Genomic DNA, 24545 nt, shown 5'->3' on the forward strand with positions numbered 1-24545 from the left:
ACACTTCTTGTCTGACCAGGGGGGCCGCTGCCAAGCGACCGGAGGCACAGCGTCCTCTCCACAGGCACCCTGCGGGTGACCAGGGTAGCTTTGCACGACCAAGGCCAGTACGAATGTCACGCCATCAGCGCCATTGGAGTGAGGACAATCCCGGTACAGCTGTCAGTGACCCCTCGAGGTGAGGCTGGGGGAATAAGGGCTGTAAAATGGGTTTATAAAGTTCATGTTAAGGTATAGAACACGCTGTCTGCCAAGGCGGGGAATTGCCCTGGTTCCCATGGGATGGGATTTTGCTTTTGCCCATGAATGGCCATAGAGTCCTGAGAGCTCCATCAGTTGGTGGGAAACTTTAAAGAGGTTTCCAGAGTGCCAAGATTTGTAAATTGGAAGAAGCTGCTTCAGTTTTCCTCGAAAACTTATCTGGTAGTCTAGAAAAAGTACAACCAGGAGAATGAAACTCATCTGGTGTGGCCAGGGAATGGGCTGGTATCAGTTGGCATCTGCATGAATAAACACCAGGGTGGGGTTATGGGATCTAAATGACCATTAAAGCCCATCAGATGAGATCCAAGCTGGCCAGTTTGAGTGAAAAATGGGGCCCTTGAATGTGTTTGGGAGTTGTTTGTAAGGAAATTATTTTGGTAAAGGAAACAAAGAATTTTTGTCTGAGAATTTACAAAAAAATGTATTAATTAAATTCTTAGTAATTTTTCTTTTTTTTTACTATTTTTAAATCTTAGCTTACCTACAGGATGAATCGCGAGATACTATTTAAAATGAAACATCTTGCAAAAAAACTGATTCCTGATTTCTTTCTTCAGGAAGATTTAACTCTGGCTCCACATACATTTATCTTAAACATGAGCTACCAGCTCATGGGTTCAACCTAAACATAGGTATTCTAAAATCAAGCCTCTGTAAAACACAAGTCACACAGGAATGCTTTCAGGTTTTGATTTGCTTTTTTGTTTTTATATAAATAATTGTTCAAAATAAGCAAACATCCCTACTTGTTCACAAACATGGCAGAATTTTGCTGATAGTAGACCTGGGGGGAAGGAAACTGCCTAGTAACATGAAATTAGTGATGTTTCAAGCACAGAATTCACCAAATATTTGAAGACCAGCAAGATCAATATAATTATTTAATTTGACCTGAGTAACGCTTGCCAGAGGATAGTTCCTGAATCAATTAATGATCCTTGTTTCAGCTTGAGCATCTTTTCTAGAGAGCCTTTGAATTAACTATTTTAAATGACAGGGAACCCAACACATTCCTATGTGATTGCCCCAAGTAAAGACACACAGGAGCAGAAAATAATGAACATAAATTACAGAGGACTTGGTAGAGGGACTGAGACCCCTTTGAAGAGCCCTTGCAAGAGCAGAAGGAGCCCAGCAGCTCTGGTTTGCCTGTGCTGAGATGTTTTTCGTGCAGATTTCTCTTTCTTCCTTGATGCATTTCTTTCACTTGTGACTTTTTTGAGCAGTGATACCCGTGTTCCTTCACCCCCCACAAGATGTGGTGGCAGAGACGGGCCAGGATGTTGCCATTTCCTGCACTGCCCAAGGAGATCCACAGCCAACCATCACCTGGGTCAAAGTAAGAGATGGGCAGGAGGAAGATGGTTTTTTCTCTTGAGGGTGGTGAGAGCCTTGGCCAGGTTGCCCAGGGAGGTTGTGGATGAACCATCCCTGGAGACATCCCAGGCCAGGCTGGATGGGGTTCTGAGCAACCTGGGCTGGTGAAGATGTCCCTGCTCATGGCAGGGGTGGCACTGGGGGAGCTGGGAATGTCCCTTCAACACAAACTATTCAATGATTCTATACTATCTTGTCCTCCATGGGGGCATTAAACAACCCTCTTGTTAAACATCTCTTCCAGCTCAACTAGTTAAATCAGTTTGTGTGGTACACATGAAAGAAATTGTGTTTGATTAAAATTTAAGGACTGATATTTCCACTGATCCAGCGTTTTTAATGGTCTGAAAGAATGTTGCTCCTTCTCAAGCTCAAAACCTTGCAATGCACATTCCTGTTTTCTCTTGCTCTTCCTTCCAAACAAGTAAATTGAAGCCAGTGACCCTCCAGGATGTTAGAAACACTTAATTGACTATTCCTGGAAAAAAACTGAAAATGGATTTTTTTTTTTTTTTTTTTCCCCTAAGTAGTTTGTCCTTATTTCCAGGATCCCCACTGGTGAACTGGATGATGCTGGTTGGCTCCAGATTTGATGGGGCAAACCCACGATCCCTCACAATAGCGCTGCAGCCTGGCTGCTCTTTTCAATAACTCCTTAGGTGAAGCTCCTTAGGCGTTTTCTTGCTGTGCTGTAGTACAACACCTGTGACCTTCCCTGGGACCTGCCTTACTTTTCAGCACAGTTGGGCACAGGACAAATTAGAGGGGAAAATGCTTGAGCCCCAGAAAGATGTTAAGAAACAAGAGAATTAAGAAAGTAAAATCTGAAGCCCCCAGCCAGGTGGAGAGGCTGGGGTTGAGGGAGCTGCTGCTGGCAGTGCTTTGATCAGCGATGCTGCTCAGGGCCTGCAAAACCTGGTATCTGCAAATCAAGGCCAGCAAAAATCCATCAGTTTCAGGTTGTCCCATAACTGAAGACTTCTAGGCTTATTTATGTGCTGTGAAACTTCTGTGGCAGCACCAGGGCACAGCGCCGGCTCCAGCCAGAGTGTCTGTAAGAAGTGCTGAGAAATGCAGTGAGTGCCTGGAGGTGGCTCAGGGTGGAGGAGCCGAGCGAGGATCTCCTGGCAGTGCGTCCAGGCAGGGGGACATGTCCTTGGGTGTCTTTCTGCTTTCTCTGGAAGAGCAATGCTAACATCTGGTGGCCACATCACTTCATCGCATCCATCTGCGGGTTTGCTGAATGGGCTGAGGGCTGGGATGGTGGGAAGCTCTCCACACCCTGACATGTTTTCTGTCTTTTCACGGTGCAACAGGAGGGCATCCAGATCACGGAGAGTGGCAAGTTCCACATCAGCCAAGATGGGACCCTCTCCATCCACGATCTCGGCGTGGCTGACCAGGGCAGATACGAGTGCATAGCAAGAAACCCCTTTGGCTTCACCTCCAGCGCCATGCAGCTCTCCATCACTGGTAGGGCATCTCCTGTGCTCCTCGAGTCTTCTCCTCCTCTTGTGTAAGGAAGGGCTACACTGTGTTGATGCCCACGCTTTGAACATATGTCCATATGAACATGAACATCTTATTTCTCCAGCTTCTTTGCAGACAAATCCCTTGCAGGCGTGATCAGGGTCGTTCCGTTGTGTAAGCCCGAGCATCTCCAAGCTGCTCCTCACTGTTTTCTCAGCTGAGCTGCAATTTCTCCCTGCAAAAACAAAGGTGTTGCCTTAAATTGCCTCCTGCAAGCCGAGCTGTTGGTGTGTGTGTAGTTACTGCCTCTGCTGGGAGGGAGAAAATTAGTAAAAAACTTATTAAAATGTGCCAACACACTCACAAGTTTAATGGTTAGACTTGATGATCTTGAGGGTCTCTTCCAACCAAAACGATTCTATGATTCTAAGTCATCATCTGAATGTAACCTCGCACACCAGGGGAGGGCAGAGGAGAATGACATTGTTGCTGCAAATACAGGGTTTAAAATGTTTGCTCAGTCTCTTGGGGATGGGAAATTAGTCGCTCGTTTTCAAGCTCCCACTCCGTGCATTAGGGAGGTTGTGATGGATAAAGAGGTCAAAAGTGGAAATTGTACTTGTTAGAGAGTGAGGAAGAACTGGCAAGGGAAAAAAAAAAAACAAAACCCAAAGCCAAGCACTAAAGTTAAAAATAAAAGTAGAGAGCTATTCCTCAAGCACGCAGGAACAACCAGCATGAATACTGAGTAGCTTATTAGGTGAATTTAGTGTCATTTTCTATACAAGGATTGTGTGCAAGGACCTGAGAATAATCTGAAATGTCTTTGTTGTTTGAAATTATTCTTGAGATAATTTCTGTGATTTATTCTTGATTGGTAACTCGTTTTCCAGCTGGCTGTCACGTACATCAGTAGACAAATGGGAACCGGTTTGTTCAGCTATGACAAAGGCCCTGGCTTAAAAACTGCATTCTGTAGTAATTTTTAAGAATTCATGTGTTTACTCCTGAAGGTATTCAAACAATAGCTTTCTTTTTTGTTTCAAAATGATGTGTTTGATGTGTTAACTCTAGATTTGTGCTGAATTAGAAGTGTTCCACAAATGGAAAATTAATGTATGAGCAATACATTCAAATGAATTTTAGAAGTTTTCTTTGTGGGAAGTAAATACATTATTTTGGGTTAACTTCCTATGATTTTTTTTTTACACTTTCTTTTTCCAGTTTAACCATGAAACAAAACATGCATTTATTTGCAAAGCCATACAGGAGCAAACTGTGAATATGTGTTCCACAGCCATCTCCTGAGAAAGCCATCTGCTTTTTCAGACAGTTAATTTCTTCTTTAGAATATCTGCTTTTGAAAACAGAAGAAGTTTCATGATGTTTATGTTGCGAATGGAAACAGAGTTTGACCTTCAATGGAGTTACTATGGGGCTTGTATCTATATACAGATTTTTCTTTAGCTTGGAAGGTAAATTAATATCAAATTAAGAATGTTTTGTTCTTTCTTTCTTCTTTGGGAAGCCACGTTTGTCGGTCGGAGCGGCGACACGTTTGTGGCCACGTCGATCCGAGAAGCCATCAGCAGCGTGGACCATGCCATCAACTCCACACGCACCGAGCTGTTCAGCAAGTAAGTGTGTGAAATGCCACGATCTGAGACTTGGAGCAGAAAAGAGATAAAAAAACAGGGAATGAAGCTTTCTCAGATCTCATTTTATCATTGACAATCCACAAATGAAAGCTACAGTGTTGTTTTGGGTATTGGAGGTTGAAGCTGTACCATGTAGAAGTGAGGATGTGATAGAGCTTCATAACAGGCATTTGGGATTCTGCAAAAATCTCATACATTAATATCTGATATGCAAATATCACCTTTTATGTCACTTATATCTGCAACATAAATTTTGTCAGCTGGAGCTGGCTCCAGAGGCAATGCCTAGAAAAGAAAATAATCAGTATTGTCATTTTATAAATGCAACTGACTTTGTGCAGGGTGAACAGAAATATATAGTTTGAACCCTTTCCTCAATGAAAAATGACTTCCTGAGTGAATGAGAATTCCCTCCTCTTCCACTCAAATATATGTTTTCATTGAAAAGATAGATAGTTCATATTAAGCCCAAAATCTCTGGGTTTCAGCTGTTGGAATGTGAAAAATAATTTACTATAGCAGGAAAAAAAGATAGAAACGCTAAGGAAATTAAAATTGTGTATTTTTCTAGGGAAAAATATCCTTTCTTTAATCATCTGCAATATGCAGGCAAGCCTCGTCATTATTATACACTAGTTTTGGGGGTCAAGCACTGGGCCAGGCTCAGAGCCTGACTCTTGCTGCCTGTAGAGTTGATTCATTTAAATCTTCAGTTTATTTATTTTAATGTTCCTGCATCACTTCTGCCTCTTGGAAACAGACGCCCCAAGACGCCCAATGACTTACTGGCTCTTTTCCGTTACCCTCGGGACCCCTACACCCTGGAAACAGCCCGGGCAGGTGAGATCTTCGAAAGAACTTTGCAGCTGATCCAGGAACACGTGCAACAAGGTCTCATTGTGGATATGAATGTCACAGGTATGAGAGATTTTATTTTCCTCCTTCACTTTGTGCATTGCATTAAATTATACAACTGTGTGTAGTTATCCAGAAAGTTTAAAAAGTGCAATTTTGAGTATGCCAAGAAATGTGTTGTCTGGGTTGCAATTCTTACATATTGCGATTTTCATAACAGCCAGAGGTCTTGAGGTGACTGAACCAACCCCGCACTTGGGAAAGTATTTTCATTCCCTGTTCTGGTAAAGATTTCTTGGCTGGCTATAAAGCCCCAGTCTTTAAAAATATTTCACCACCTGACTCCCAAAGGAGTGCCGTGGTGGGTCTGAGGTTCAGTCCCCCAGCAGCGCGGCCAGAGATGTTTCCTGCCCTCCAAGTGGCAACGAGAAAAATACTGAAAACTGAAGTATTTGGGTGCTGTAACCGAGGAAGGGGATATCACTTTGTCTTTCTACCACTTAGACCTTTTAGCTACAAACTCAGATGGGTTCCAACCACTTGGGTTCCTTTTATTGAGTCAGGATAGCAAGCAACAGAGCAACGCAACAGTAAAAATGCCAAGGGAGGTCCAAGCACCCAGCAGCTGAGCTCCAAACTTGTTGACTGGGACCTCCTTTATATACAACAGACATGCCCGCATGCTGCAAGTTTCTACCTATACGTGTGAGTCACTGTGTATGTTTGGGGCTCATAAATATTTTTGCCTGTCTGGATGTGCTCCAGGCTGTGAGGAGCCTCTCTCCAGGCTGCAGGTCCCGTCCAGGCTGGTTGTTCTGCCAGCCTCTCCCCCTCCTTGTCCCATCAGCATCCGCACAGCACAGCGTTATTCAGTGTTATTCAGCGCTTTCGCACGACATAACGCCCTGGCAGTCACCCGCGGCTTCCCTGCAGCTCCTCACGTAGTGTTGGGGTGGTTGATGGTGCTCGAGGTTGCAGTTATAAACCAGAGAGATGTAAAATAAACCCAGGGTGGAGACCAAGATCAGTCACAACGTTTCTGGTTCTACCTCTGTGCAGTTCATACTAAACTCTTCTCCCCTTTTTTTTTCTGGTATGGTGCTAAGCTTCATTTAACCTTACACAACTGAGATAGCAACACCAGAATCAGAGACCTGACCTTTCCGTGCTCACCATGACAATCCCAGCAGCAGGGGCCACCCAAAACCCTGACATGGGGTGGTGGGAACATGATGGCTCCAGCGGCCATGGTCTGACCTGGTGCTTTGCCTTTGCAGGGTATCGGTACAACGACTTGGTGTCCCCCCACTACCTGAACATGATCGCCAACCTATCAGGCTGCTCTGCCCACCGCCGCACACCCAACTGCTCCAATATCTGCTTCCACAAGAAGTACAGGACCCACGATGGGTCTTGCAACAACCTCCAGCACCCAATGTGGGGTGCATCTCTCACAGCCTTCCAGAGGCTCCTCAAACCTGCCTACCAGAATGGATTTAACCTCCCCCGGGGCTTTTCCTTGGCACAAGATGCCAGGGGGCTGCCCCTTCCTCTACCCCGCCTTGTCTCCACCACCATGATCGGGACTGAGACCATCACCCCCGATGACCAGTTCACGCACATGCTCATGCAGTGGGGACAGTTTCTGGACCACGACATGGACCAGACGGTGGCAGCCATCAGCATGTCCCGCTTCTCGGATGGAGCACCTTGCAGCCAGGTGTGCAGCAATGACCCACCTTGCTTCTCCATTACAGTCCCAGCCAACGACCCCCGTGTTAGGAACGGGCGCTGCATGTTCTTTGTCCGCTCCAGCCCCGTGTGCGGCAGCGGGATGACCTCCCTGCTGATGAACTCTGTCTACGCCAGGGAGCAGATCAACCACTTGACGTCTTACATTGATGCTTCCAATGTTTACGGCAGCACAGAGCAGGAATCACGGGAACTGCGGGATCTGAGCAGCCGAAACGGGCTGCTGAAGCAAGGGCAAGTTGTGGCCAGCTCGGGGAAGCATCTCCTTCCCTTTGCCGTGGGGCCGCCCACAGAGTGCATGAGGGATGAGAACGAGAGCCCCGTGCCATGCTTCCTGGCCGGGGACCACCGTGCCAATGAGCAGCTGGGTCTGACAGCCATGCACACGCTTTGGTTCCGGGAGCACAACCGCATTGCCACGGAGCTGTCGGCCCTCAACCCCCACTGGGACGGAGAACTCCTGTATCACGAGGCACGGAAGATCGTGGGTGCCCAGATGCAACATATCACCTATGCCCAGTGGCTCCCCAAGGTCCTTGGGGAAGCTGGGATGAAGATGTTGGGTGAGTACAAAGGCTACAACCCCAACGTCAATGCGGGGATTCTCAACGTCTTCGCCACTGCTGCCTTCCGCTTCGGCCACACCTTGATCAACCCCGTCCTGTACCGGCTGAACGAATCCTTCCAGCCCATCCGCCAAGGCCACGTCCCCCTGCACAAGGCCTTCTTCTCCCCTTTCAGGATCACACAGGAAGGTGGGATCGACCCCCTCCTCCGTGGGCTCTTTGGGGTTCCTGGGAAAATGCGGGTCCCCTCTGAACTCCTCAACATGGAGCTGACGGAGAAACTCTTCTCCATGGCACACTCTGTCTCACTGGACTTGGCCGCTATCAACATCCAGAGGGGGCGAGACCATGGCATCCCACCTTACAACGACTTCAGGGTCTTCTGCAACCTCTCCTCTGCACAGGAGTTTGAGGACCTCAGAACTGAGATCAAGAACTTTGAGATCAGGGAAAAGCTTAGGAGGTACTGTAGCCTGGACTTGGGAGCATCAAAATCACTGGAGATCAGTCAGTGGAAAGTTTCTGCTCCTCCCAGGAGACCTATCAAATAACCTTCCCAGATATCACTCCCCACAGATGCTAAGATAGGGTAATAGCTGTGGTTTAAGAACGGGGTAAGACAAATGAAGTCTCCCCAAGTGATCGGTCTGGTTCCGAGTGGAATGTCATCAGGCACTGCTGGGGTGGGGTTTGGGAACAGGTTGAGCCTTGAAGCTATTTTCCAGTGAGACTAAACTGCATCCTATCTGCACTGGCTGCTTCTTTCCACAGCAAGGCCTTCATCCCACTGTCTTTTAGATAAAGACTATTGTAAATATGGTCCTTGCATACAAATATGAGTTCCTTGCTTACAAATCCCTATGATGTGATCAGATTTATATTATCTCCACTCTTTGATCATCTTTATCATCTTTTAACTTCTTTTATTTTAATATCTTTTATCCTGCAGCTTATATGGGACTGCCAAAAATATTGACCTGTTTCCAGCACTGATGGTGGAGGATCTTGTCCCTGGTACCAGAGTTGGACCAACGCTGATGTGCCTGTTAACCACACAGTTTAGAAGGCTGAGGGATGGAGACAGGTATTATCAGTGGAGTCAACCCAGAGTCTTTGGTATTGTGTTTGGGAGGATTTGCTCCCTATGGGGAGGAACAGAAGCTATAAGTTTTGATTATTTCTTGTCTTACAATACGAGGCAGGCCAGCTCATTTGTAAAAGGACTTTCCACAGTTACTGTCAGTGTGTACTTTCCTGATTTAAAAATTTCTGCTCCACCGCAAGACACTGGACACTACTGGGAATGTTCCCAATGTCTTCTGAAAATGCTAGAAAATATCCGCAGGACTTTCCTTCTAATTTCCATTTGCTGCTTGTGTGAATAAGACACACCTGCCTGGTGATGCAGGAGCATTTTTTCCCCATGCCCCTGTTCCAGCAGATCTGTCTGAGGCTTGGGTTCCTCTGCATGGGCTGTACCTGCTGCTGGTGGCACCTGCAGCTCCGGCCAGCACCTCACAGGGATTCGTGGGTTCAGAAAAGGGCAGTCTCTGTTCAAAACCACCTAACACCAGAATAAAAGCTCCTCTTGAGGTGTGTGGGTGCTACCACAGGTGAAGGGAAACTCTCCTCCCAGCCTCACTTCCCAGCCTCTTCTCCTACCCCTGAATCATGCTGTGATTACAAACCCACTGCAGGTTTTGGTACGAGAATCCCGGAGTCTTCACACCGGCGCAGCTGACTCAGATCAGACAGGCATCCCTTGCTCGTGTCATCTGTGACAACAGCGACCACATCCAGCAGCTTCAGAGAGATGTCTTCCAGGTGGCCTCGTACCCACAGGGCATGGTCGGCTGCGAAGAGATTCCTGCGGTGGATCTCCGCTTGTGGCAGGACTGTTGCGAGGGTGAGGAAGGAGTCTGCTCCAGCACCGATTGACGTGGGGAAAGCTCTGGGTGACATTTGTCACCTGCTATGAGCTTATAGGAAGTGCCAGGAGCTGGTTTCATGGTACATCATGAGAACAGTGTGCCAGCAAATGGTTGCAAAGAGAAGAATAAGAATAGGAATAAAGAATGAATAGAATTGCAATGGAATGGAATAGAATTTGAATATTTCAGTTGGAAGGGACCCACAATGATCATCTAGTCCAACTGCCCGACCACTTCAGGGCTGATCAAAAGTTAAAGCAAATTATGAAGGATGTTGTCCAAAACCCTCTTAAACACTGACAAACTGGGGGTATCGCCCACATCTCTGCAAAGCCTGTTAACTTCACTGAATGTGGTTAAAGGCCCGCCTGGCTGACGGCTTCTGTCTCTAGCAGCTGCCTATAGCTCGGCCTTGTGGGGAGAGACTAAAGCAGGACATAGGCACAGTGATCCCCACGACATATCACTTTAAAGATTCATTTGGGAGTCTGTAAAACTCTGCCATTAAACCACAGATCTTACCATGGTCCTTTTGTGCTATATCCTGCCCACAGATGTCCAACTGAGCCATGGGAATCCATGCATGATGTGTGCCCTGTTACACACCTTTGTTGCCTCCTCCCCTCTGGCACAAGAGATGTCTGGGTGGATGGTGGAGGAGAAGGTGGATGGTGGAGGGGACCAGCACTGCCTTGTGCTGACTTCAATCTGCATGATTCTGCTTTAAACACCAATGCTCACTGCAGACTTTCCATTCTTTTCCAAGACTGCCAGACACGTGGGCAGTTCAGGGCTCTTTCTCAGCGGTTCCGTGGCAAGAGATCTCCCGGCTTCAGCTACCCAGAAGAAAACCCTGCCAAACATCAGCCTGCCTTCCCCAGGTGTGGTATCACCACTTCTTTTACCTCCATTTTATGAACTGTAAGAAAAGCATTTAATAACTCAGTCCATTCAGGCCTTTGTAGTTGGCATTCTTCAGAGGTCTGGAGGCCAGGAGTGTTTTAGCAAACAGGTGCTGAGCTTGGTCAAAGTTGTCCAACACTTTAGTGCAGAGCCCAGCTCTGCTATTTAAATATCTGGGCTGAGTGGCCGGTTGACATCTCTTGTCAGCTGGATCTGGGAGTTGGGTCCTTCTGTTTGGTGCTTACTTGGAGGCTGATGTTGGAGAAGGCACAATCATTCTCTCATCTGACATTTGCATAATCCCTTTCACTTTTTATCCCTGACCCCAGGAACGAGGCCCCTTCTCCAAGCCCGTCATCCAGAGAGAATCTTGAGTCTCTTGTGGCTGAACTGGAGAAGACAGTTGCTTCTCTACAGAAACAGGTAAAACTTTGTGCCTCAAGGTTTGTCTTCTTGTCAAGCTGGGAACAGGACTTAGCTATTAGCTATGGGCAGCCTCTGTGACTTCTGTGCCCTTCAGAGCCAAGAACAACCATCTGATCGGAGGGGACTAGCAGCAGGTACAGGAGAGGTAGAGTAAGGAGATAAGAGATTAAGCCTGGCTTTGTGAGCTCAGACCTCTGCAACCAAAGAGTAAAATACAGGTTTGAGCCTCAGTGGAGGTTAACTTGAGCTGGCGCTTTCTTCTTGGGTTTGGGACAGGTTAATGATGATCTGCGCAAAGGTGCAGACTCAGAGCTGCTGCTTTCTCCTTCCCACCAGGTGAATGCACTAGAGAGCCAGCTGAGGTGGCACCACAGTAACATCAGCACACATGGACAGGGGAAGAAGACTGGAGACAAATGGAGGAAAAGATGACGATGTTGCCTGTTTCTCTAAGGTCAGTGTGTTTCTTCTGGGCTGGGATCCAAGAGGTGCATCGATGTGGTGCTGCTGAGCGTGTAGTGGGACACCTGAGGAGTCTTCACATAAAGACTTGCAGAAGGGGATGGAGCAATCTGGTGATGAATGGGACAAGAGGTAATAGGCTTAAATGCAGCAGATTAGACACTCCTTCTTACCAGTAATGATTAGTGACTCACTGGAATGGGTTGTCTGGGGACACTGTGGCATATCCGTTCCTGGAGGTCTTGTAAGAACCGGTTTGGCAAAGATGGGGAAAGACATAAATATAGCATGGACTTGGTGGACTGGGTGAGGTTCTCCTGAGACTCTGGGTAGGTTTCTTCTAGCAACACTTAATATCCCAACCCCAAATCCAACAGCCTCCACAGGACCTTTGTGGGGAGAGATATCACAAAGCTCCATGATGGAGTAGATGGACTGGTCCCTCCTCAGGGTAACCAGGACATCTGGGCAGATGGAGTAATCTATCATTTGCGTACATGTTGGCAGAGATTTCCCCCTCAATGTGAGTCATGGCACACCTCTCTTCCGTAGGACCAGTCCTCTGTTTGCTCAGCTCGAGCCAAGAAGTTGAGGATGTTCAAGCACATGTTTAAAGTCACTGTCACCACCTTCCAGCCTGGGGATCTTGCTCAGCTGTGCAGGGTGCTGGCAGAAGCTGCACAACCTCTAGACCTGTGTTTTGGGACACAAAGAGCAAAAACTGAGCTCCCTTAGGCTGTGTTCCGTGGGGATCCCTGCAGCCTTGAAAGAGAGGATGAACAGCTTCCTGGCACCTGCCAGTCTGGAGGTGTTTAAAGGCTTTTACATGTTGCAAATGATTACTCCAGGGACAGGAGCAGAGGAGTTATGCAGAAGTGTTGTTCTGCCAGGCAGTCTGTACCAGAAGTCAGATTACAGGAGAAGGTGAGCAAAGGCTGGTCTTGTTAGTAATCAGCAAAAAGCAGAAGGGGAAGCCTGGAGACTGGCCACACTGTTTTCCAGTCTAATTTGGTGTGTTTGTCCCTATAGATTTTCCAGTTGAACAGTGACGCCCCTTTAGAAATTTGACATAAATTGCTGTGTGTTGTGTGAGTTGCCTTTTCCTTGCTGTTGTTTGCAGATCCTTGAAGAGCCACTCTAGGGTTTACAGGGTCCCTGGAAAGTATTTCTGTGGTTTTAAAGGGCTCTGAGAAACCTGAGCTGGGTGAAAATGGCCCTGCTCGTTGCAGGGGTTTGGACTAGATGAGCTTTGAAGGTCCCCTCCAACCCAAACTGTTCTGTGATTCTGTTTTTGTGCTGCAGTCGTGCACATCCCAGACCTGCCAGGCACTGCACAAACATCTCTCTCTCTGCCTCCAGCTGCCTCCCGTTTAATTTTTTTACCTTTTTTTCTGCCATTTCAGGTGCCCTGTGACCTGCACTCCCCCTCTCCACCGGCCAGTCCAACCCACTCCTAAGGGCTCAGCAACAGCGGCCACGAGCCCCAGCGATGCTCTGCCTCCTCTCACACCTCCTGTACTGCTGCCTGTCCCCAGACAACTGTACTTCTGCCTGTACTGAACCCTCTGCACTGCCTGTCCACCATCCCTATGCCTGTCAGCCACCGTGGGTGGGCTCTGCCCTCTTGGATGGTGACGGACCAGCCATCTGCTGAGATGCCACTTTCTTCTGCAGTCCCTGCAAACAGAGGATAATTGAAGCTGCTTTAGTGCCACTGTTCTGCTCTTTTCCTCTTCCCACACAACGCTGTCGTCATCCACCACCTTTTGTCTGAAATGTCCCATGGGCACCCAACCGAAACAATTCATTAAGAGGCAAAACCTTTCTTGAATGCGCTGTAGTGCCAGGAAGCATCTGGAGAAATCTTAAAAAAAAAAAAAAAAGAAAGAATAAACAGACATGAAACCCAAACCAAACCCTCAGCCATCTTCTGATGCCAAGAGAAAGACCGAAAGGAACCTGAGGGCCCTGGCACTGTTTGGGCTGAGCTTGCTGTTCCTGCCAGCCCCGAGGGGGTGACCTCAGGGCTTGGGGAAGTCCCCCGGCTGTTTGGGTGCTCCAGGACGGGATGCCAGACACGAACCGCAGCCACCCGTGGTGCTGAGATCAGCTGCTGAGCTTTGCCAGACATTGGGTACCAAGTGGTGCATCCTCAGTGACGTGACCCTGCGAGTGACCTACTGTCATACACCCAGTGCTCAGAAACATTTTCCTTGCCGTGACCTTAATTCTCCAACTTTCTGCCCCTTTAGAGGTTTCGTTTGATTTATATTCTGCTTCCTTTTTTTTTTTTGTTGTTTTTCCAAAAGGCTCTTTGTTGGAGCATGTATTTGGAGTGTAAACATAACAGAACCTGTAACAGAACTTCAGATGATTAGATATACTGGGTGCTCTCATTAGTGGAGAGGAGCTGCTGGTTTCTGTCAGTTCGTACGGGAGAACATGGTGTGCAGTATTTGACACGCGGATGAATGCAAAGTGCTGTTTGTGTTTAGTGCTCCCAGGTGCTCTGCAGCTAAGCCAGGACTATGTAACCAGCTCTGCAGAACAGGTTTGCTGGTTTGGTTGCTCTTTGGAGGTGCTTTTTAGTGGTGCTAGCAAGTCCCTGTGTATCCACCATAGCCTCAAATCTGTTTGGACAGATTGGTTTTTAATACATCTTTGTAAGCTGGTCACAGGGACTAAAGAGAAAATACTTGATCCATTAGATATCTGTGCCTTCCTTATCTTTCCTCTGTCCTCCCACCTTCCTTCCCACAGTGCAAGGACCAGAAACTTTGGTGAATGTGCTTGTTCTTCTCCCCCTTTGTTTTTTTTTTTTAATTTTAGTTGTGTTATAGTACCAAAGGGATTCAAAGCAGCAGGGATGCTCATGGAACTGAACAGGAAAATAAAAAAGATACTAGGAAAAGGTTGTGATTTATCTCCTGTTTGCTGACGTGGGATCTGGCGCCGTGCACGCGTGTCCTGTGCAGACGCGGGTTTGCAGCGATGAGTGTGTGTCATGCGTGTCTGGTCCGTTCAGCTCGGAGGCAGCGTTTAGTCCTCAGGGCTGTTTGTCATTTGGAAGTACTCTTTCATTTAGGTGCAAATCCAGGTCCAAAGCCTCGCGCGTTATACATCAGCTGCACTTGTCTATTGCTTGTACCACTAGAGAATCTCATCTGGCAAAGGTCAGTAAAGGTAAATCAGGCTCTAGCCTCCTGCAAACCACAAGTTTACCAAGTCCCCAGTCAAAACAGCAAGGCATAAACTTTCAGTGCTTAATCCAATCAGATAATCTCTAAATGCATAACCAAGCAACCCATTTTCCTCCTGATGGAGCGGGAGGTGAGGAACAGACTTGTCAGAAATGCTGCAGAGGGGATTTTCCCTTCCCCATGTGTTGCAAACCTTTCTATGCTCCATCCTCCCCACGCTGAAGTGGGGAAAACACACAGAGAAGTTACAAATACCTGCATGGCAGCAAGTGAGGCTGTTTGCTGGGCAGTGGGGAAAGATCTCGGGGGAATTAACCAAGTATTCAGGTGCTACTTTGGTAAGTAGGGAGCAGAATATTAATGACTTTTTTTCTTGCTCCCACCTGTGCAGCAGCACCCGGAGCAGAGCCCGCTCATGGAGCACTGTCCTACCCTGTGCCCTTCTCTGCCTGGTACAGAGCAGGGATGAAGCTGAGCCCAAACCCACATATGGAGATCCAGCTTTTGCAGGTTGTTTGGGCATCATGGGACACCCAGGACACAGCAAGGCTAGAGCTGTTGACCCAGGAATGGGTCCAGTTTGCTCCTCATACACCACAGGCTTGCAGTCTGCATGTCAGACCCCTACAACAAACTTTCCTTTTACTTTTTTTAAGCAACCTCTTACAAAACGCAACTGCACATCCAGAAATGAGGTACCCAGACCAAGTATAAGCAAAGGAGGATCAAAATAATGGGCTTGAGGCCAGGAGCAGAACTGCCAGGGCCAAAACTCTTGGTAATTAGATGGAACAGTTAAGTGACAAAACCCAGGCTGGGGCTGGGGGGCTGGCATTGGGCTTTCTCACCAGAGCAGCAATCTGAAAATGCACGTGCAAGATGTGGGATGGAAATCTCCGTTCCTTTGGCCATCTTTGCTGGAGGTTGAGCAAGCACTGGATCCCAGTCGATCTGGGAAGTGGATTCCCTGGAGATGCTCTGCAATTGGGAATTACCGGGAAGAGGGAAATGCTTTGGCAGGGTGAGCCTGGGAGGCCACTGCAGACAGAAAGGAAGAAGGATCTTGTGTTATAAACTCCACAATATCCACCTGGCAAATATCCAAACCACTTCAGATCTCCTCTAAGGTTATTTCCTTAAATCTGTTTTAACTCTCACACATTTGTGGATGAAATTATTTTCTTATGAATCAAAAAAATATCCTCCCACACAAGTGAGATCAAGACTATTAACTGGAGTCAGCCACTTATCACAAGAGCTGCTTGAAGAACAGAGACCTGTGTTTACCGGGGCTCTGGCAACAAGCAGGAGAGCACGCTTTAAAATAATAATTTAAAAGAAAAAAAGAAGAAAAGTCATTCTCCTTTCTCGAGAGCGTCGAGCCCAGCTCCAGCTGTGCCCGGCTCCCAGATGTGCCCGCGGGTCTGAGCGTGGGACTCCCTCCTGCAGACTCATCCCACCTGCAGACTCGTCCCACCAGATCAACCAGTTTCACTTTCAGAAATAGGAAGTTGGTCGGGAAGGGCCCAGACGCGCGCGAGGGACGCGGGACGGCAGCATGAGCCGCCCGGCCGGTGCCGTGAGCCCGGGATCGCCCCCTCCTCCGGCCTCCAGCAACGTGGTGGCTTAGACCACCCCACCCACCGCATCCACCGGCAATGGAGCAGTTTGTCCGCAAGCGTTTGACTTTCTTGACATCCTTCTGGAACAAGCTCCGTCCCCGCTCTGTGCCAGAGAGCTGCTCGCTGGGGTATCTCGGTTCCGATTCCATTTCGCTGCACTCGGAGCCAAACTCCGTTTCCTTCATCCCCAAGTCCTCTCTCTGTATCGCTTTATACGCTTTCACAGCCCGGAGTGCAGACGAGCTGAGCGTAAGCGCAGGGGACAAACTGCGTGTCCTCCGAGAAGAAGGAGAGTATGTCTTGGCCCGACGGCTGCTGGGGGAGCCGGCTGTGGGCTACGTCCCTGCTGCCTACGTGGTCAACCTCAGCCAGGGCACCTCAGCTCATCGCCCGTAAGTACCCTGAGTGCTGGGGGATGGAGGCTGGACCGGGGTGGCGTGTCCCTCTGTGGCAGTGGGGAGCAGGAGCTCCCTGTCCCCTGCTTTTGCCACCAGCAGTGGTGGGACCAAGTGGGGTTCCCTGGTGTGGAGCTCCTGCAGCTGACGGCAGTGGGGTGGGGGTTTTCAGCACAGCGAGCAAGAGCTGGGGGATGTACCCAGGGAAAGAGAACCTAGTCCCCTTTCCTGGGTGCATCACCCTGGTACAGGATGGGGTGGCTCTGGGCTTAGATTCAGTGTGATAATGTGGATGGTTGCAGCTATGGTGCCAAATAAATGGGTTCCAGCTCCTCTTCCCCTGTGTTAAAAGGGAGGGAGGGAGCTGGGAAAGCTTATGCTTGAGTCCTAAGAGCCCAGGAGTTGTGGGGTGAAGCAGTTTGGGTTGGGACCTGCCTGGAAGCCTGGAGCTCTGTAGGGATAAATCGTGCTGCTGCCATTCGTGTTCTGTTAACCCAGGGCTGGGGGCTCCCTCCTTGCTGGTGCTTCTCCCACCTGATGTGGAGCTCAGGTTGATGTCTCAGCTGGGGAAAGCCCAGGCTCATCGTTGCATAAGGCAGCCTGGTCCCGACATGCCGGGCAAAGCGCCCCAAGACACAGCAGCTCCTGCGGTGCCAGGTCCTGAGACATGCTGAGCAATGGGGAGTGTGGGGACGGGGGGTGTAATAGCCCTGCAGACACCCTGGTCCTCATGCAGTGCTGACGGAGCACAGGGGTGATGGAAAGGATTCAGGGGGGCTGGGAAAGGTGCCCTGAATTCAGGGGTGGTGATTGCAGGTGGTGGGATGGAAGAGAACCCCGCCTTGCTCCCCACCCTGCAGCTGCTCTGGGGAAAGGCAAAGCCAGTCTGGCTGGGACCAAACTGAGGAGGACGGAGGGGTCAGGTCCTGCCTTGGTCCCGCTCACAAAACGGTTGGGTGGGCAGCAGCTGAGTGTGCGTGTCTGTGTGTGCGTGTCTGTGTGTTCACACACAACCTGTGCGCAGCCCCATCCTGAGGCTGGAGGGGAAGGGGATGCCGCTGTGCCAGAGTGAGCACACAGCTCCGGGCTGGCTGGTAATTTGTTCAGCTGTGTAACCCCAGCATGTATAATTCACATAATTTCCTGCACAGCTTCTCAGACACTGCTGATCTCAGTTAATGACGAAACCCTCAGCTTCTCACGTCCTGGCTGTGTTAGGATGGAGCAGTCTCTACCTTCCCTTACTGTGTGCCTGCTGAGGACCCAACCAGCCACCCTGCCTTGTCACGCTGGAGATTTCATGACAAAACTCAGCACTGATGGGGCAGAGAAGAAAGATCCCTCCTGACTCAGTGCTGCCAAGGTCCCCAGCCAACGCTGCTGTGTTTGGAGCAGCAAATGGCAATTTCCAGAGATATTTTCATTGATGAAAACACTGAGACCTGGCCAGCTCAATGCAACTGTGAGCAGACACTGCTGGAGCAAATGGTTTGTAGCCAGCAAGCTGCAATAAAATGCAACGTTTTCCTGCAAAAACATTGCAACTCCAGGTGATAATGGTGTGAGCAGGGAGACACGTTTACAGACTCTGAACCATTCACTCGGTGGCTGCTGGGCAGAGCAAATGGTGGGAAGGAGTAAATCCTGCTCAGAAGGTGCAGAAGTCCCTGGGATAGATGCAGCGCCATCCATGTGCCATCTCTTTGCACCTCTAACTGCTCTGTTCTTCTCCTCCAGCTGGTACTTCAGCAAGATCAGCCGAAATGAAGCTGAACAGCTTCTCCTCTCGCCTCCTAACCAACACGGCTCCTTCCTCGTCCGGGACAGCGAGAGCAGCAAGGGCGAGTACTCTCTCTCAGGTAATTTAGTGGCAATTATCCAGAGAAAATGAGCAGAGGGAAAGGAGCCAGGCTATTCCTTAAGGCAGCTCCTGGCTTGGTCAGCACGGGGTGAAAAACATGGAAATACATTTAAAATGCTTTCCAGCATCTTGTTAAAGTGAATCAACTGCTTTCCAAAAGAATGGGGATAGCTAATAGATGCAGGTTTGGATTGGTGAGTTATTGTGACAAAAGAAAGTATGTGTCTCCCATCCAGGATATGAAAGCCATCAACAATTCACAGCAGCTTAATGATGGTTTTGTAGCGCTAAGTCCCAGGATTTCATTCCAGTGGCTTTTGTCATCTGAGCATTGTCTAAAAATATGCCACTGTGCCAGATTGCCAGAGCCTGGGCTGCTCCCACGCACAGAAATCTGAATTCAGGGAGTTTTGGGTCGGGCAGTGCCAGTGTGACCAGATCCCGTCTGTGTAAAAACAACCTGGAGAAATTCCCAGTGAACCCACATCCCACCCGTTGCCCCCCCGGCTGCAGAGGGTCTGCGGGAGGTTGCCCCCGATACTGGTTTATCCACCTTGAGCAGCAATGAGCTCTGAGCAGGTTGTTTCTGTGGGAATTATTCCTGCTAATAAACTAATCATCACTGCATCACTTCTCCAATCCAAATGAGCTCTGCTTGCCCATGGCCAGGAGTCTTCTGAGCCAGGAGGTGGGAGCAAAGGGGGCAATTGGGATGGGATGTGACACCCCAGGGCTGAGTTGGGTGGCTTTAGGGTGAATTAATAGACTGAGTGCCTGCAAAGGAGAGAAGGTGTGAGTCAGGAGGGAGGTGGGAAGGAACTGGTGATTGCATGGGCTGAGTTTTTCTTCCCACCTGGGCTTCTCCCCACAGTTCGCAACCATGGGAAGGTCAGTCACTTCCGAATCTGCAAGAGCCCCAGGGGCAGCCTCTACATCCAGAAGGGACGTCCCTTCCCCAACATGGAGGAGCTCCTGGCCTTCTACACTGAGAACTGGAAGGTCATCCAGAGCCCCTTGCTGCAGCCCTGCAGCCCTGCGGTATGTACACCAACAGTGTGGCCAGGGCAGAAAAAAAGGAAAGATAAGTTAAGGAAAAATAGGAATAATTAGTCTATTTGTGATTAGAGCTTTATTAAACTAAATTTAAAGTACACCACTAGTATGGCTACCAGCATCACCTTTGATTAGAGATATTAAGGATGCACATGGCTCTTATATGTATTTTTGACCAGCCAAAATGCACAGTCTTTCCTGAAACGTCTTCTCCATCTCAAAGACTAGAAACCATGTTGTTGTACATCCCTTCAATACTGTATCTGGAAATACCTGTGCTTCCAATTTTTTTTCCTAGAGTATAAGATGACCACATTATTTTAATATTGTTTTCAGGCCAATTAGTGTGGCAGCCATAGATCCAATTAGAGTATTAATCCCATATTGCCGGCTCATTTCCTGATTAGAATTCCATCCACCACTTATTACTTAGAAATAACAATTAAGCATGTGCATAATTTGAGAGAGAAATTGAAAGGTGTAAGATAAAAGAAATGCTTAATGAGCTGAAGTCTAAGTCAGCCATAATATGCAATAATACCCATTTACTCATTTTTATTTATTGGTGGAAATGGAGAAAAGCCACATTTGAGGTCTGATGAGGAGAGAATTATGACTTGAATTCCTAATGCTCCATGTAGTCTCCAAAAATCTCCCCTCTCGCGCATGCTGGTTCCCAGCAGAGGGGATGCAGAGGATGCCCTGCATGTTTTGTGTCCCAAATGAATCATAGAATCACAGAACAGTTGGGGTTGGGAGGACCTTCAAGGTGCATTCAGTGCCACCCCTGCCATGAGCAGGGACATCTTCACCAGCTCAGGTTGCTCAGAGCCCCGTCCAGCCTGGCCTGGGATGTCTTCAGGGATAGTTTATCCACCACCGCTCTGGGCAACCTGGGCCAGGCTCTCACCATCCTCAGGGGAAAAAAAGTTATTCCTTATATCTAGCCTAAATCTCCCATCTTTTAGTTTAAAACCATCACGACTTGTCCTATCACAACAGGATACATTTAGCAGAGGAAAAAGCGATACACAGGCCGTAACACCAGTGCAATGCAGGTGGTGGAGCACCATGTCCTGCCCACTCCTCTGTGGCCTCCAGACCTTGGTGGGCACCAAGAGCTGGTGCAGGCTCCACCAGCAGGTCGTGCCCAGTGGCTGGTCCAAGCGTGAAATGCCCTTTTCACAGACTCCTCCCGAGAGGGACGGCTGGGAGCGCCCGCGCTGGGAGTTCACCCTACGGAGGAAACTGGGCGAGGGCTACTTTGGTGAGGTGTGGGAAGGGCTGTGGAGGAACACGGTGCCGGTGGCCATCAAGATCATAAAAGGTAGGTGGAGGAGCAGATGTTGACAGTGCCCAGCTGGGCCTCTCGTTCACCATCTTGTTGTTCGCCTGTTTTTGTTTCATGGTCCTCTTGGTTGTTGTTGTCTACCTTATCAAGCAAACTGTGGTAGGATGTGGCAAGCAGTCACTGGACTACTTCTGTTGACCCACCTAAGCTTGGGTTGCACCTTTATAACATGGGTCTGTCCAGTGGGTTTGTGATAAACATGTCAAGTCCAGTGGGTTTGTGCTAAGTCCTGGTGGGACTACAATCCTGAAAATGGGATCCAAAGCCCCATTTGGTCTAAGACACAGCATGTGCAGAGACAAACTTTGAGAGCAGGGGTGGGCTGTAAGGAAGAAAATAGTCCTCATCCCAGCTGGAGGTGCTAAGCTCCCAACATCCACATAAGTAGCTCTCAACAGCTGTGTTGGCTTTCTCCCCCAGCTGACATGAAGGCAGAAGACTTCACCAAGGAGATTCAGAACCTGAAGCGCCTGAGGCATGAGAAGCTGATCCAGCTACATGCCGTCTGCTCACTGGATGAGCCTGTGTACATCATCACTGAGCTCATGCGGAAAGGCAACCTCCACAGCTACCTCAACAGTGAGTCCTGGTGCTGCTCTGTAAAAGCTTTTTGTGCCCCAAAATGGCCCTAAAAACCCAAGTGGGGACCCTAAGAGAACACCAGCCTGGTTTTGGTTCTGTTTAGATCAGCGGTAGTACAGAGCAATCCATGGGTGCTTGGTGGAGATGGTCTTGGGTGACTCCAAGACACTGTGTGGCATGATCCTTTTGGTGTCCATGTGGGCTGGGTCCATATCAGTCCCTGGGAGCCCAAGCATGTTGGTAGGGGCCTTCATCCCTCCTTCTTCACCCATCCGTGATCTGCCAGCTTCCACCAGTGCACAGAAACCCTTCAACTCTGGTTGGGCAACTTCATTAGGAAAGAAATGGCCAAACCTCCCACTGGTTTTGTTCACACACAGAGCTGGTCATACACCATGGTCCACCCAGCCGTCAGTTTATTTTTCTTGGCCTTTCTTTTCCTGACCGGGTAATCAGTCTTGAAGGGAAACAAGACAAACAACTCCCACCTTGCTAGATTGCCATCAACGCTTGGATTATCTGGGCTAACAGGTCCTGAAGGGAAGTCCCTGAGCACCTCCCACCTGCTCAACATCGCCTGCCAAGTGGCGGATGGGATGAGGTACCTGGAGGAGAAGCACATTGTCCACCGGGACCTGGCAGCCAGAAATATCCTGGTGGGAGAGGAACTCACCTGCAAAATTGCTGATTTTGGACTTGCCCGTCTCCTCAAGGTTGGTTGGTGGGATGCTGTGGTCCCTCCCATCACTCCAGGCCACCCAGTTGCCCCATGTTGCAGCTGTTCCCCTGCTGTCCCCTTTCCCAGCCCACAGCCCCAGCAAAGCCCCCAAAACAGCGGCTGTGTTCAGCAGACCAGCCCTCGTGACCCATCTCCCGTTGTTTTTCAGGATGACATTTATTCCACCAGCAGCAGCACCAAAATCCCGGTGAAGTGGACGGCCCCGGAAGCTGCCAACTACCGCACCTACTCCCTCAAGTCCGATGTCTGGTCCTATGGGATTCTGCTCTACGAAGTCTTCACGTATGGACAGATCCCATATGAAGGTAGGACCGCCAGCCCCCTCCAGCACCACTCTGTCCACACACTGGGCAGCTTGTTCGTGGTCCCCAAAAGCCAACATGTCATGAATTGTTGTATTGTCCCTTCTACAGTGGATGTAGAAGCAGCTCCAAGAGCACGAGCAAGTTATTGTCCACTTTGGGGGTTACACAGAATGTGTAGATGAGGTTCTTAGGGACATGGTTTAGTGACAGTCTTAGGTTAATGGTTGGACTCAACGATCTTGAGAGTCTCTTCCAACTGAAATGATTCTATGAGGTTCAGTGCTTGCAGTGTGGGTGCAGGAGATGCAGGTAGGAAGGTGGTTCAGGCTGGATGATCTCCCACAGCCTCTATTCTACCAGCTTCATGGCAGAGAGACACCATTTCACAGCAGCACCAGTTGACATCTTGGCCCTTTGCAGGGATACCTTCAGGACATCCTTTGGGGCTATTAGATTCAGGCGCATCTTCTCCCTCCTTGCAGGAATGACAAACCAAGAAACTGTACGGCAAATCACCAGGGGCTACCGCCTTCCCCGGCCCAGCTCCTGCCCTCCTGAGATCTACAGCATCATGCTGGAGTGCTGGAACGGCAACACGGAGGAGCGGCCCACCTTCCTGGCCCTGCGTGAGAAGCTGGGCTTCATCTATAGACGGCTGCTCAGCTCCTTCTCCTGAGGGACCCCTTCCCACCACCCTTCCTGCACAAGCCCCTCCAGGCCAGCTCTTGCCAAGCGGTTCCTTCCTTCTGGTTTTGCCCTCTGACAGGGCTCCAGGGAAAGCACATCTACCCCCAAAAAACAGCCCGTGGTCCCTGTTGGTCAGGATGCAGGGAGGTGGCCAAGGGAGAAGGTGATGAGTTGTGGAGAACCCGTGGCCGGCGCTTCACTGTGTAGCAGCCTGGAGAAGCCACATGGCAGTGAAGGCATCACCCAGAGTTTACATCTTCAGCCAGCCGGTGGGGTGGGAGGTCCCTGCCGCTCCCCGCGCCAACGTGAAGGTTTGCAGTTTGTGGTCAGTTGTGGCTCTGCTTGTTTTTTCTCGTAGTGTGTGTTCAGTGTATTTATCAATAAACGTGTGTGCATCCACCCACTGAGTCCTTGCTGGATGCTCTGCCCTCCCTACCCAGGAAATGACGGCTTGCAACCAGTCCTACTCTTGCAACCCCAGATATAACCATCTTCGTGTCTCTTTGGTCTCCGTTCATCCAAGTGTGTGTTAAACCTTTGTGTTCCTCCTACAAGAAACTAAAGTACTGAAGCCATGTGTGGCAGGTGATGGATATATTGCATGTCAAAGGGCTGGGACGTGTGGTGTGGGCACAACAGGGTGATTGCAGCAAGATGTTAAATTTGCAGGTCTGATTGCCACCAGATGGAGCTAAAAAATCAAGCTGTAGGAGGATGAGGGTGTGTGTGGGGTGAGCAGGGCTGGCATGGGGAGCAGCGTGCATGGCTGGGGTCTCTGGGGAAGCCAGGGTGACATGGGGACACGGGCCAAGCCAGCGCTGCCCATGGGAGCTTTTCCTTCCTTCTCTGCAGCTGCTTTAAAAGCCGACCTGCTGCCTGGGCTTGCCCTCCAGCGCGGTCTGCGGGGTTCTGGCATTTGTCTGAGTCATTACTTGCTTTCTAAAAGCAGAGTTTGGGGCGGGGGGGAAGCCCAGATGTTCTCACCCTCCTCCAGGTTCTCAGCCTGGACTGGGCACTGCAGCTGTCCCCTGAAGTCCAGGCTGCTACGGGGTCTTCCCAAAATCCATCTCAAAAGCAGAGCTGCTG

The 24545-nt window shown here is 49.3% G+C and overlaps 2 protein-coding genes across 4 annotated transcripts in view; both read left to right on the forward strand.

Moving 5' to 3' along the window:
- The window catches only part of LOC102088601 (peroxidasin), a 45994-nt gene extending 31419 nt beyond the window's left edge, over positions 1-14575 (forward strand). For both annotated transcript variants that reach the window (XM_005499573.3, XM_065032308.1), the window contains 12 exons: positions 20-178; positions 1491-1603; positions 2958-3114; positions 4640-4748; positions 5530-5687; positions 6902-8405; positions 8892-9026; positions 9640-9848; positions 10640-10754; positions 11106-11199; positions 11539-11656; positions 13068-14575. In XM_005499573.3, coding sequence (XP_005499630.2) covers positions 20-178; positions 1491-1603; positions 2958-3114; positions 4640-4748; positions 5530-5687; positions 6902-8405; positions 8892-9026; positions 9640-9848; positions 10640-10754; positions 11106-11199; positions 11539-11634 — 2849 coding nt within the window. In that variant the 3' untranslated portion in view covers positions 11635-11656; positions 13068-14575. The remainder of the gene's footprint in view (positions 1-19; positions 179-1490; positions 1604-2957; positions 3115-4639; positions 4749-5529; positions 5688-6901; positions 8406-8891; positions 9027-9639; positions 9849-10639; positions 10755-11105; positions 11200-11538; positions 11657-13067) is intronic.
- Positions 14576-14726: 151 nt separating this feature from the next.
- Positions 14727-23858, forward strand: LOC102097504 (tyrosine-protein kinase Srms). 2 transcript variants are annotated; one of them, XM_065032309.1, is made up of 8 exons: positions 14727-16878; positions 18619-18740; positions 19614-19780; positions 20984-21122; positions 21567-21725; positions 22185-22441; positions 22616-22772; positions 23255-23858. In XM_065032309.1, exons 1-8 carry the CDS (start codon positions 16523-16525, stop codon positions 23446-23448), a joined length of 1551 nt encoding a protein of 516 aa, XP_064888381.1. In that variant the 5' UTR covers positions 14727-16522; the 3' UTR covers positions 23449-23858. The 2 variants fall into 2 exon arrangements, with proteins under 2 accessions (XP_064888381.1, XP_005499764.1); XM_005499707.3 differs by having other exon boundaries at positions 22260-22441.
- The last annotated feature ends 687 nt before the right edge of the window (positions 23859-24545 follow it).

This window comes from Columba livia, chromosome 16, assembly GCF_036013475.1.
Source record: "Columba livia isolate bColLiv1 breed racing homer chromosome 16, bColLiv1.pat.W.v2, whole genome shotgun sequence".
Lineage (NCBI taxonomy): Eukaryota > Metazoa > Chordata > Aves > Columbiformes > Columbidae > Columba > Columba livia.

What these genes read in the sequence shown, in the direction of transcription:
- LOC102097504 (XM_065032309.1), top strand. Translation starts at nt 16,523, where the DNA reads ATGGAGCAGTTTGTCCGCAAGCGTTTGACTTTCTTGACATCCTTCTGG. An exon ending in GGCACCTCAGCTCATCGCCC is followed by an intron (nt 16,879 to 18,618) that starts GTAAGTACCCTG and finishes CTTCTCCTCCAG; the next exon opens with CTGGTACTTCAGCAAGATCA. An exon ending in GGCCATCAAGATCATAAAAG is followed by an intron (nt 21,123 to 21,566) that starts GTAGGTGGAGGA and finishes TTTCTCCCCCAG; the next exon opens with CTGACATGAAGGCAGAAGAC.